General features: G+C 42.6%; 1 protein-coding gene across 6 annotated transcripts in view; it reads left to right on the top strand.

Moving 5' to 3' along the window:
* Csgalnact1 (chondroitin sulfate N-acetylgalactosaminyltransferase 1) overlaps positions 1-12,216 on the top strand; it is a 336,666-nt gene that overhangs the window by 234,306 nt on the left and 90,144 nt on the right. For all 6 annotated transcript variants that reach the window (XM_031340000.1, XM_031339996.1, XM_031339999.1 and 3 more), the window contains one exon: positions 10,684-11,622. In XM_031340000.1, coding sequence (XP_031195860.1) covers positions 10,995-11,622 — 628 coding nt within the window. In that variant the 5' untranslated portion in view covers positions 10,684-10,994. The remainder of the gene's footprint in view (positions 1-10,683; positions 11,623-12,216) is intronic.

Here is a 12,216-nt window from a genome sequence, read left to right as displayed (position 1 = left end):
GGGTAGCTCCCCATAGCACTGAGGAAGATGCAAACTGGGCAGATCCCTAAGCAAAGACTCACAGCTGACTCAGAGTGCATCCCTGACTGAGACATCTCACTTCTGGGAAAAGCTCCATTCCTCCCAGGTCCCTTGAGCAGGGTCCTATTCTTCTCTTTGCTCCCTGTTGACATCACATCTGTGGCTTCTCCTGATTGACTGCCTCAAAGCTCCCTGAAGCTACCGTGAGGGTGGTAACAGTTGGGAATAGAAGATACTTGCATAGAGAGGAATCCCCTCCATCTATCTTGTCTACGGAGATCCACAGTAAATGAAAAAGCTAAAGCAAAGAGGGGGCAAGAGCTAAAGGGGCCTGGAAATGTTTCCGGTCTTGGCAGTGTGTACTGTCACAATGATTAATCTCAGTACCTTCATTTTCTGATTAGCTGACCTCAATTTATTTTTTCACACTTCCCTTGTCCTGCATCTCTATATGGAAAAATAGAATAATTATTTAAAGAAGTAGATTTCCAGAGGAAGGGGTAGAAGGTACTGTCCAGCTTTAGAGTCTTTGACTGAGAAGTAAGCAGCAAGCTGGTCCCATTGGGCTATGTGTGCTGAGAATCTGTTCTCAGGGACTGGGCATAGGGAAACATAGGGCATCTATGAGAACCATCTTAGAGATGAGTCTAAGTCCACTCAGTTAGGAGAGAAGAGAGGTGAGTCCCTGATAATGGTTTGAGCATGTGGCCTAGCCACAGATGCTGAGATTCCTTGAGGGAGACACTAGATTCTAGAGGCAGGAACATCCTTTGAATCCAAGGTCCCCTATCAAGGTGGAGGAATACATCAGAGCATGCTGGGGCTCTAGACTCAATCCTTGCAGGAACTCTGGCCTATGAAGATTTGTAATGCAGTCCAAGGGTCAGTGACGAAGGACCTCAAACAGCACTCCTAGGTTTTTTTTTGCTCCATCTGTAAGAAAACATTCAAAAATATTTATAGTTCATTACTTTATAGATAATGTTTTGCAAATACACAATACAATATTGTAAAATTTAATGGTAACTCACAAGTGAGTATATTTGCCTACAGATGACTGGTTCAAAAGTTACTTACTGAGCTAGGGAGATGGCTCAGTCGGTAAAGTGCCTACAGGCAAGCATGAGAACCTGAGTGTGGATCCCCAGTACCCTCATAGAAGAGTCAGGCAGGGGTCCAAGTGTATATAGCCCCAGTACTGCTGGGTGGAGATATGGAAACCTTTGATGTTGGCTGGCTAGCTCATCTACCTTGTATGTGAGTGCTAGGTTCAGTGACAAACCCTGTCTCAAAAGCACGGTATACAGAGGTGGAGGAAGATATCAACCTCTGGTTCCTACACACATGTGTGCACATGCATGCATGCATGTACACACGTCTGCACATGTGCCCACATGGGATGTCTAGTATGTACTATTTACTTTTAAAATTTTAGGGATATCTGATCTTTACTGGGAGCTAAGGGATAGGTAACAGGTCTATATAGACCCTTCTCCTTATGAGGTTTGAGCTACTGCTCTGTGTTAAGTGGCCCAGTATCTTAGCTAGAGAGAGCCAAAGAAAGTGTTAGATCCTATCACAGTCATGCTGAAATGCTCAGTGATTGAATGTTGTTTTCCGCTGAAAAGCCCAGGTCTCAGTGAGATTTGGCATAAGCATCTCTTAATTTATTCAGCTATAGCTGATGTGCATCCCTCCTTATAGCAACTTCTGCAGTCTCTTCTGGGGGCATACCTGAGGCTAATGCAGCTGGCACACATCTATATGCTGACTAATGACTCCATGGAGCATAGAACCCTGGAATCCAGAAGGCAGTGTGGTAACTGACAAGCCTTCACTGAGGCTTTCAGCTGGATGCAGAATGGGGAGATTAGAAGGCACCATGTCTATTCAGATTACTTCAGCCACTATGAATATATCCTTGGCTCTGAACGAATTAACTATGTAGATTATTAGAGACACTCTGTAAAAGTTGGTAGGGTTGTTGAGTACTCTCGTTTCAAGAGAAGGGAGATACAAGCATCCATCTTTATGTGCACCTGTGTATATACCGAGAGCAGGATATGAAAAGTCTAGGGACTTTTAGCCCTAACAAAGGTTTGGTCTTGTCTGACTTCAATCAAATCTTTCACTGTTTTCTTCTGTAGAAACCTTTCCTATGTTTAGTTGCACCATACTGGCTTCTTCTCCGGTGTCTTGGGCTCTCCCTTCCTGATCTTAGGCGTCTGGTGCAGTGTCCAGCAGGAGATCGATGGTGTGGCAATGAGTAGAGAAGACCCTGCTGTGGGAGCTCCTCTTACATTTATGATAAAGAGGAACAATGTGTCAGTGATAAGTCAGAGACAAAAGACAATAGAGAAGATGGCTCACGGATCATTTCTGTACATCTTACCTGAGCACCGTGGTGGAGTGGAGTGCCGCTTTATACCAGGTACAGACGCACTTCTGAGTGCTCCGCCAGCCTTGTGTCACGTGACCTGCATCTTATGATAGTCACCTACTTCTAAGCAATATTCCACTGCTGACGCCAGGCTTTTGAACAGGGTTCCTCTAGAACGCTATTAAATTCTTTGAGTTTACTATTTCCCCAAAGTCCTTGAAGTTAAAAATAAAAGATAAGCGGTTTGCAGTTAGCACAGATTGCGTGGGAGTGAAATCTTGGGCTTCGGAGGCAGGTGCTGTGGCAGAAATCACATTGAGATTCACACCAGAGAAGGGTTTGGGTGCCAGGTGTTTGGCTTTAGGCTGTGAGGCAAGTCTCACCATTTTTTAGAACCTCTGCTTTCCAAATGGAGGCGTGGTTATAACAGCATCTTTCTGACCACATAAGATTCCTATATCATAGAAAATAAAGCATGTTAAAATACACTACAATATGAAAAATGTACTATTTGGGAGGTGGCATTTTGTGTGAATTTTTAAGCTTTAGCGGTTCATCTGTGTATCACAAATAATCCCCAAAACTATAAGTTTAAAACCTAGGTATTTATCACATCTCCTAAGAGCTTGGGAGTAGCTGCTTAACTTGGTGGTTAGCTGGTTGAGTCTCTTATGATGTTTCCCTGAAGTTGTCATGCCCCTGTTTGACTATGGCTTCAGAATTCATATCTAGTCTCACTAGCTGGCCTGTCTTATCTTAGTTTCCCCACTGAGTATTGCCTGGAGATTTAAGTTTATCACTTCATGATTTGTCCTAAGGGGCCTCCTGAAGAGAGGAAAGGATGAATGGATAGGAGGGAACGTAGGAGGAGGAAGGGAAGGAACAAAGGAGGGAGGGAGGGAGGGAGGGAGGGAGGGAGGGAGGGAGAGAGAGAGAGAGAGAGAGAGAGAGAGAGAGAGAGAGAGAGAGAGAATACCCAAGGTAGAAGCTGCAGTCTTTTAACACATATTATATAACAAATGCTACACCACCTTTTCTGTTCCAAGTTACTGGTTACTCAAATCAAATAGTCAGTATACATGGGACGAATAGATGGTAATAGGAATACCACGATACAGCATTCTCAAAAGGCCATCTTGGAAGATGGCTGACACAACCGCACATACAGGAATCTACCAGAGGACTTGAGGTGAAGGGGATTCTATATGTCTAGCTAAAAACAGTTGACAATGTCAGCTTTATGTCTATCTGGAGAGTAAAGATAGGAATCCTTGTATTCTGGCCTTTCATACGTGCCCAGGGTGCTGTTTTAACCCCCAGGCTGTGACTTTGGTATATGTTCTATGGGTACAGTTGGATCTTTGCCTGGAGCCCTTTTGCTTCCTTGTAATCAAAGACCTTGCTGTATGCTCCAGAGTGGAGCTGACTGGCATAGTGGTGTCAGGGCTTTGGCTTACCACTTCCTGACCCAGCAGACGCTGCCAGTTTCTTTCCTTCATCTCCTGGCTTGCCTGCACACAGAATGGAGAGGTCTTGCTGAATTTATTGCATCTCCTTGAATAGTTCCCTTTATCCCTCACAAGGCCTGCCATTGTGCACCACTATGCAGTCTGACCTGGTCTTTTCATGAAACCTCCATCTTTTCCACGTGCTACAGAATCTGACAGCATCTTATCCACAGAGCTTGTCCTAGAATCCTTCATGATTTAGGACACAAATAGACTTTTGCAGGTCTTCTGTTATAGTACATGGCTCTCATGACCAAAATGTCTACTGGGAAGGAAACATCAACTCCATTCCTAATAGCAGCTCTTGTCCCGAGTATGGAAAGTCTAATGTCCACTGCCCATCCTGGGCAACTTATATAGGCTCTAGTTGGTTTCATCTCCTAGGAATGAATGATACTGAGGTCACTGATATATCTTAACAGACAATAATCATTCTTAGGATGATTCCCCTCTCCTCTGTTTTATTAATTTTTTAATTAGATATTTTCTTTATTTATATTTCAAATGCTTTCCCCTTTCCTGGTTTTCTCTCTAAAACCCCCTATGCCCTCCCCCCTTCTTAGGTCTTGTTCTCACCGCACTATAATACTAAATGGGAACAGGGCCTTGTATCTTAATAGTATTTGTCTATTTGAAGCCCAAATACCAGTTTCTAAATAATGCTTATAAGATGGCTCTTTCTCCCTCTCTCTCTCCTGTGTGTGTGAAGTCAGATAGCCAGAAACCTTGAATGTCAGAGGCCACCCATCCACCTTGGTTTCAGTACAAAGTCCTTCACTGGGAATATGGACCTACAAATTAGGATAGGCGGGCTGGCCAGCCAACCCCAGAGATCTGCCTGATAATACCGCCTCAGTTCTCCTACCAAGGTTTTCTCACTAAAGGGCTTGGAATCTGAACTCGGGTCCTCATGCCTGTACAGCCAGCACTTTTCCAACTGAGTCATGTGCCCAGCCTCTCAGTCATTATGTTTTAAGCTTCTTATGTGCTAACTTGAGCATAGAAGAGGTGGGCTGTCAGTTTGTTCATATGTAGAGGCCGAATCCTAGATGGAAGGGACTGAAGCCAGTCTGTTGTGCTCACTGGAGGTCTGGGGAGCTTCAGATGAGCCCTGGTCTGGGTGGGTTGTCAGAGTTGCTGTCCGCCTTCTACTTAGAGTCTGGAGAAACTCAATCCATTGCTAGTTTAGTTAGTTTAGGCCAGTGTCCTTCAGATTGCCTGCCTTTAAAACTCAGGAGGTGCTGCTGGTTCCTTTAGCACCCCCTAGCTATGAACTGCAGTGATAAAGCTGTTAGGGTTGTTCTAATAATGACAGGGATAAAACCGCATCTTCCCTGAGAATACTCTTGAGTGGGAGAGTCTTGGTCTAATTCAAGAGGCTTAGACACTTCACAGGACACTTTGGAGGAGCCTCTCCCTCAAATATTGTCATTCCCAGAGCTCACTGGAATGGAAGTGAGGCCATTGTGCTGCACATGTCCTTCCATCCGATGGGTAAATAGAGGGGCAAGATGGAGACCATCTCAGAATCACCCTTGGGAGTAACAAGGGATGAGAAAGCACTGGGTGAAGTTGTCAGTGAGGATAAATATGAACACGAGGGTTTCTGACAATAATGAAACCCAAGGACCCACTTTTCACCCAAGCATCCCAAATCAGTTAATGACAAGGTTGTCTTCTCCCTCCACATTCCCTCCCTGTCCTTTAGATTTCCCAAGAGACTTAGCTAGGCTAAAAACCTGAAGTCCCTGTCTAAGTTTCTTAAACAATAGCACAGTGTGGCTGAGATCTCATAAAGCTATATTTTTACTGTCATCTCCAATGTGTAGCAGTGCTTGGTAATTACGTGGTATTTCCATCTGTAAGACGGTAAACAGCTTCTACAGTTTAAATCCGCTTCTCCGACTCTTCTGCCAAGACAAGAGATTGTGTTGTACCCTCATGGCCTCACTGGCCCACCTGTGTCTTACTCAAGTGCCTTTTCTGAAAGGGGCAATGCTGGCAGAGTGACACCCACTTTGAGACTAGCGTTCTGTGGGCTGAGTACATGTCTGGGTTTTCCACAGAAGCAAGAGTGTGAGGGAACAGCCTTCACTCTTCCACAGAACATTAGCCTCTACACTATCACCAGTCACTGCATTAGATTACAAACCTGGTTGCTAAAAATATTAGGAACTATTTTGTCTGTTAACAGATGCAGAATGTTGTTTCTGATATACTGTCTGCTCCCGACATTTTACAAAGAAAAACAATTGCTGACTCTTTGGCACCAAATTTTGGCATCACATTGTTTTCTTTCTAAATATCTGTTCTCTCTTCCTGTAGTCTATTCATTCTGCTGAGAATTTCTTTGGCTGTGAAGTTTCTAATTTCATAAAATAGCAGTTGTCAGTTTGGGGGGCTATTTGATTTTTGTGCTTTTACGATTCTACACAGAAAGTTTTTGCCTATGTCTGTGTTTTGAAGTGTCTTTTTTAAAATGTTTATTTCTAGTGATTTCAGCAATTCAGGTTTTAAGTTAATGTTTTTGGTCCACTTTGAACTGATTTTTGTACAGGCTGAGAGATACTGATATAATTTCTTTTTTTAAAAAAAGATTTATTTGTTTATTATATGTAACTACACTGTAGCTGTCTTCATACACCTCAGAAAAGGGCATCAGATCTCATTACAGATGGTTGTAAGCCACCATGTAGTTGCTGGGATTTGAACTCAGGACCTCCGGAAGAGCAGTCAGCGCTCTTAATGGCTAAGCCATCTCTCTAGCCCCTATATAATTTCTTTTTCTTTTTTGGTTATTTGTTTTGCATTGGGGATATCTGGTTTTGCCAGCATAATTTAGCCTAATTTATTAAATAAGATGGGTGTTTCAAGTTGGTGTTTGTCACAACCCTGGAGTTTTTGAGTCCAGTTACCTTCCATGGCCTGCATCTCAGTGGCATCATGTTGCCTTTGTCACTATGGCTCTGTGCTGTAGTTCAAAGTCACCTGTTGTGATGACTCTGGCAACACTCTTTTGTTATGACATAGCTTGGTCTTCTGTGATCTCTTTGCATTCATAAGAAGTTGAGGATCCCTGTTCATACACTCATGAATTCTATGAGGAAATGTCATTTGAACTTTGGTGGAAATGGCATCTGTGTGTTACCTTTAGTAGTGTAGCCATTTAAAACATTTTAATGAAGAACAGGGCAGATGATAGAGAACAAGTGCTCTGCTGCTGCAAAGGGGAGTACTGGGGCCAAAGTGGAGAGAGGAGCAGAAAGTTGGGGAAATGAATGATTGGGGAGGGTCAGCCAAAAATAACTATGCAGAAAACACTGTAATGAAACTTATTACTCTGTGTACTGATTAAAGAATAAAATTTAAAAAGTGTATTTATTTAGTTTTACAAAATTTCTTGATTCCTCTAGCTCCCTTTCTAAGATTTCTCTTACTAGTGGAGTTTAAAAATAATGAAATGAATTTCCAAAGCCACACTATCTAGACTATTAAAAAATATTTTATTTGTTGTGCACACACACACATACACACACACACACACACACACACCACACTCACACGCATGCACACGCTTGCACACTTGAATTGGTTTCTCATTCTGCCATGTAGGTCCAACGGAGCCAAATCAGCTCTCAGGTTAGCAGACTCGGTGGGAGGCATCTTTATACACCGGATGATCTAACCACTATCGCACAGCCCTTCCAACAAAGGTCTTATGGAGAGAACAGATAGACTAGAGTTTTAATTTTGTTTGTTTGTTCTCTTGCTTGCTTGTTTTTGTTTTTTTGTGAGACAAGGTCTCTCTGTATAGTCCTGGTTGGCCTGGAACTCATTGCCTAGTTCCACAAGCTGGCCTTGAACTCAGAGATTCACCTGCCTCTGCCTCCTAGTGCTGGGATTAAGGGTGTGCACCAACACTATCCTAGTTTTTAATTTTATTAACCGTAGTCTTAATACATTGCTTCAATTAAACCAACTTGACTTCAATCCATTATGCAAATGCAACATTTACCCCATTAAAATTTGTTAGCATGATTGCATCTTTTAAGTTTCACAGCACAATAAATTGTGTTGAATGTTCCATTTCTTTGTTTTTTGATTTTCTTATTTTGTCAGTAATGACAACGTATTTAAAATAAAAGTCTTTAAAATGGCAGGATAATGTGATAACATGTTCTCACTGATAATTTAATACTTAGATATAATGAGCTCATCTGAGAGATTTCATTAAAAACAGCAAGGTGCCTCAACATCAAAAACAAGATGGTTTTAATCACAGAATTATAGTAATTATACAGATCCTGAGATTTTCATCAGACATAAAAGGCTTCCAAGGGCAAGCATGTACTTTAAACTTTGTACTAATAACTATGTATTGTCCTAATTATAGTTGAGATTCGTTGAGGCCAGAGAAATGCCAGAGAATATACCAGAGAGAAAATGTTATATATTAAACTTTTACAGAAAATGGATAAATAAACAATTTTTGGTGGTGTGGGGATATTAGGAAGAGGCTTGTCTCATGGGCAGTGGGAAAGGCTCTCCCATGTGTGAATGCAGAGTGAAGCAGGTGCATTATATATCCAGAACAGGACAATGAGCATCGATCCTCATCATATCCTGAGTGTAGCAAATGACTGTGGGACCTCTTCCATCCAGGGGATCTGGAAGTGCAATTTGTCTAGATGCCTTCTCATCAAGACTGGGACAGAACACTAGGAAAAGAAGTGGTTATTGGCTCAGAACCTAGATTGCTGTGGTTAGGCAAGGATACTATAAAAATAATTTCATAATTGTAGGGATTATTTAAAATGCTATTTTCATAAAATAGCAAAATGTAGGGCTTCCTTGATTTTAAGCTACTTTGTATGTAAGGATACATACAGGATGGTTTTATAAAAATGTCTCTAAACATGAATATTTATTTGACCTGTTTTTGTTGGTGCATTGATTAAATTATGGCCATGATGATGAGGAAGATTTAAAAAGGAAGAACACCTCAAAACAAATGTATCAAGAGATGCTGTCTGTTATAGAGGAGAGAGGAAGATGCTGTCTGTTATAGAGGAGAGAGGAAGGGTGGCCTAGGGGACATGGAAATGGTGAGTCAGTCTTGCTCCTCCTTTATTACAAGGATTTGGTGCTGGGGTGCAGTCATTCTAAGAACTGAGACCACGCAAGATGCAGAAGTCCTTGTATAGAAGTGTGTTGAGTTCTGACAAGGAACATTTGATCTTATCTCTGTTTTTCTAACCCGTGCCTTTCTCTTGGTAAAGCCTTCTTTAAAGCCACTAGCAGCACTTGTTGGGACAGTGATGGGACAGCTATCTCAGATTCTGGACAGGAGTTGGTGGGGCAGCTATCATACATTCTTCTGAGTGGTGTCACCATTGACATTTTGTACTTGCTTATTTGACCTTCTGCGTACCTCCCTACTGGTTGATCAAAAAGCTTGACGTCTATTCTGATGGCCATTGGGTCTGCCTCAGAAGAGAGCATGCACACCAGACTGCAGACAGGCACTGGTGAAGAAGTTTAGTAATTGCAGAGTCGTGGAAGATTGACTTTTAAGCATTAGAATGTAGGTCATTATGAAGAGTTACAACACACAGAAAAGTAAAGACAAGGAGAAAAAGTCAGCCTCAATCTCAACAGAACTACTGTCTGCATTTGGCGTGACCCATCTTTTTGCATTTCTTTTGATGGACACTTGTTTCTAATGAACAAAAACACTCATTCTTAACTATCTGCCATAAACACTTTCCATAAATCTTGGGGGACAGGTCAAGATTGCTGTCTACTGGTTGCCTTAGTAAATGAGCCCTCAGCGTCTTAAGTGGTGGGTTGTAGCTTCGTGTAACTGAGTGTGGAGTTCATGAGAAACTCAGCATGAGCAAGGTTTCTAAACATGCGATGACCAATATGACTTCAAAACCAAGTGCGCAACGAATCCATGTGTCCCTAGCAGCGCTCACTGGGAGATTTCACTGCAGCCTGGGTTCTCAACATAACACATGCACATTTCACTGCACATGCTACCACAGCACACAATGCCCGAAACACCTCCGTCCAGAGTCGTGTTATAAACTGCAGTGTTTTTATTGTGCAATGCACACACATTTTCAACTCGGGTAGATACATAATGTTTTGATTGTAGTTAACAAAGACTTTTAGTATCTCCCTACTGCTATTCCTCAGAACGTAAGTATTAAATTAGTGTATCTTTGGATTTGATTGTGTTGAAATATTTGGTTTGAATAATTTGCGTGTGAGTTTTCCACTTGAATTTTATAAATGGTGGCTAAACAAATCTTGACTGGGGCTGAGGACAGCATTTTCAACTATTTCTGAGAAAGCTTTAAACATACTTCTGCTGTTTTTTCCTTCCATAAGTACACAAAGTGCTTTTCTTAGCATTGGTGATTATAGAATCAATATATTGATCAGTTCTACAAAACGATGTAGATGAACTATCCATCCTACAGTATCAAATATTCAGTCAAGATTGAATTATGTCAAATAACCACATCCATGTCATCAATATGTGCAGTTACTTAATATTTAATAAATGTTGAAATTAAATATATATATAAACAAATTGCTTTAAAATAAATGTATGATTTATACAGAGTATTTGATTTGTGTGCTTATTTTATATACCTATATACCTAAAGTCAAGTGAAAATTTTTCAGATGAGAAAGGGTCCTGAATGAGAAGCGTTCAAGCCTGAATGGAAACACTAAGCCTCCCTCTCCTTTGTGTCTCCCCAGGTTCCCCCTCATCTTCAGCATATCAGGAAGGCTATGATGGGAACAACTGAAGGAACTTGGAGGCTCCATTTGACTGATTGTTTCTGTCTAGAAAATCTACCCTTGAAAGCGGGAGAGCTGTCTCCTGTAATGGCTGACTTCCAAAGGCAGGCCATGTTCTAGAAGGAAATGGATGAAATTGGTTCAGGGGAGGGACTTCAGTGACACTGTGGTCTAAGCAGAAAAGCCCATGTTGGGGGCCCTCCTGGTGCCCTGGGATGTTGCATGCTCTGGACCTGGACACATGGCCCGCACCTGAGTGAGGAGTGAGGATGGTCCGCCGCGGGCTGCTAGGGTGGATTTCTAGGGTAGTGATTTTGCTGGTACTGCTCTGTTGTGCCATCTCTGTCCTCTACATGTTAGCCTGCACCCCAAAAGGCGACCAGGAGCAGCTGGGACTGCCACGGGCCAATGGCCCCACAGGCAAAGATGGCTACCAAGCAGTACTGCAGGAGCGCGAGGAACAGCATCGCAACTATGTGAATAGCCTTAAAAGACAGATCGCCCAACTAAAGGATGAACTGCAGGCACGCAGTGAGCAGCTCCGCAGTGGGCAGGACCAGGCCAGCGATGCCACCAGCTTGCGCTTAGGCTGGGACCCTGAACCCAAAGCCCAGGCCGATATGCTGGCCTTCCTGCGTGGGCAGGTGGACAAGGCCGAGGTACATGCTGGTGTCAAGCTGGCCACGGAGTATGCTGCTGTGCCTTTCGATAGCTTCACTCTGCAGAAAGTATACCAGCTGGAGACCGGCCTGACCCGCCACCCTGAGGAGAAGCCAGTGAGGAAGGACAAGCGTGATGAGCTGGTAGAAGCCATCGAATCAGCCCTGGAGAGTCTAAACGGCCCTGTGGAGAGCAGCCCACACCAGCGATCTTACACAGCTGCAGACTTCATAGAAGGTTGGCATGCTTGGAGATTTGGGGGGTGTGGGACGCGGATTGAGGAATTGAGAAAAAATCCTGAAGTATCCCAGAGCCTGAGCATCTTGGCAGACTTTGTTGTGAAGTGGCTAGAAGGCAGGTTTTATGAGGGACACCAAAGGTGTATTGTAAAAGTTTGTCTTTTCAGAAACACCTGCTTCTCACTTTCCTTGGAAACTACATTAAATACAGTTTAGGTACTCTGTAACACATCACTGGTGCTTACTAAACGGCCAGCCTATCCTGTTTGGTGAGTTCCAGGCTAATGAGAGACCTGGGCTTCTATACGCACACGCGCACGCGCATGCTCACACACACACACACACACACACACACACACACACTCCCACACACACACACACACTACCCTTTACTATTCCTTCTGTTCCCTTTAGGTGCTTGGCTCTCTTGTGACTTCATTTTTTACTTTATATCTGAGCCATACATTCATGAACTTTTAATACAGAATCATTTTCAAATATCTAGAACTAGGTAGAGAAATCACTTACAAGACTAATCTTTTGCTGAGAGGTTATTTTTAAATTCATGTATTTGAGATACAAAAAAAAAAAA

Source organism: Mastomys coucha, unplaced genomic scaffold (genome assembly GCF_008632895.1).
Source record: "Mastomys coucha isolate ucsf_1 unplaced genomic scaffold, UCSF_Mcou_1 pScaffold22, whole genome shotgun sequence".
In the NCBI taxonomy this organism is placed as follows: domain Eukaryota; kingdom Metazoa; phylum Chordata; class Mammalia; order Rodentia; family Muridae; genus Mastomys; species Mastomys coucha.
The sequence above is the reverse complement of the archived record's forward strand: the minus strand, read 5'-3'. Positions and strand labels throughout refer to the sequence as shown.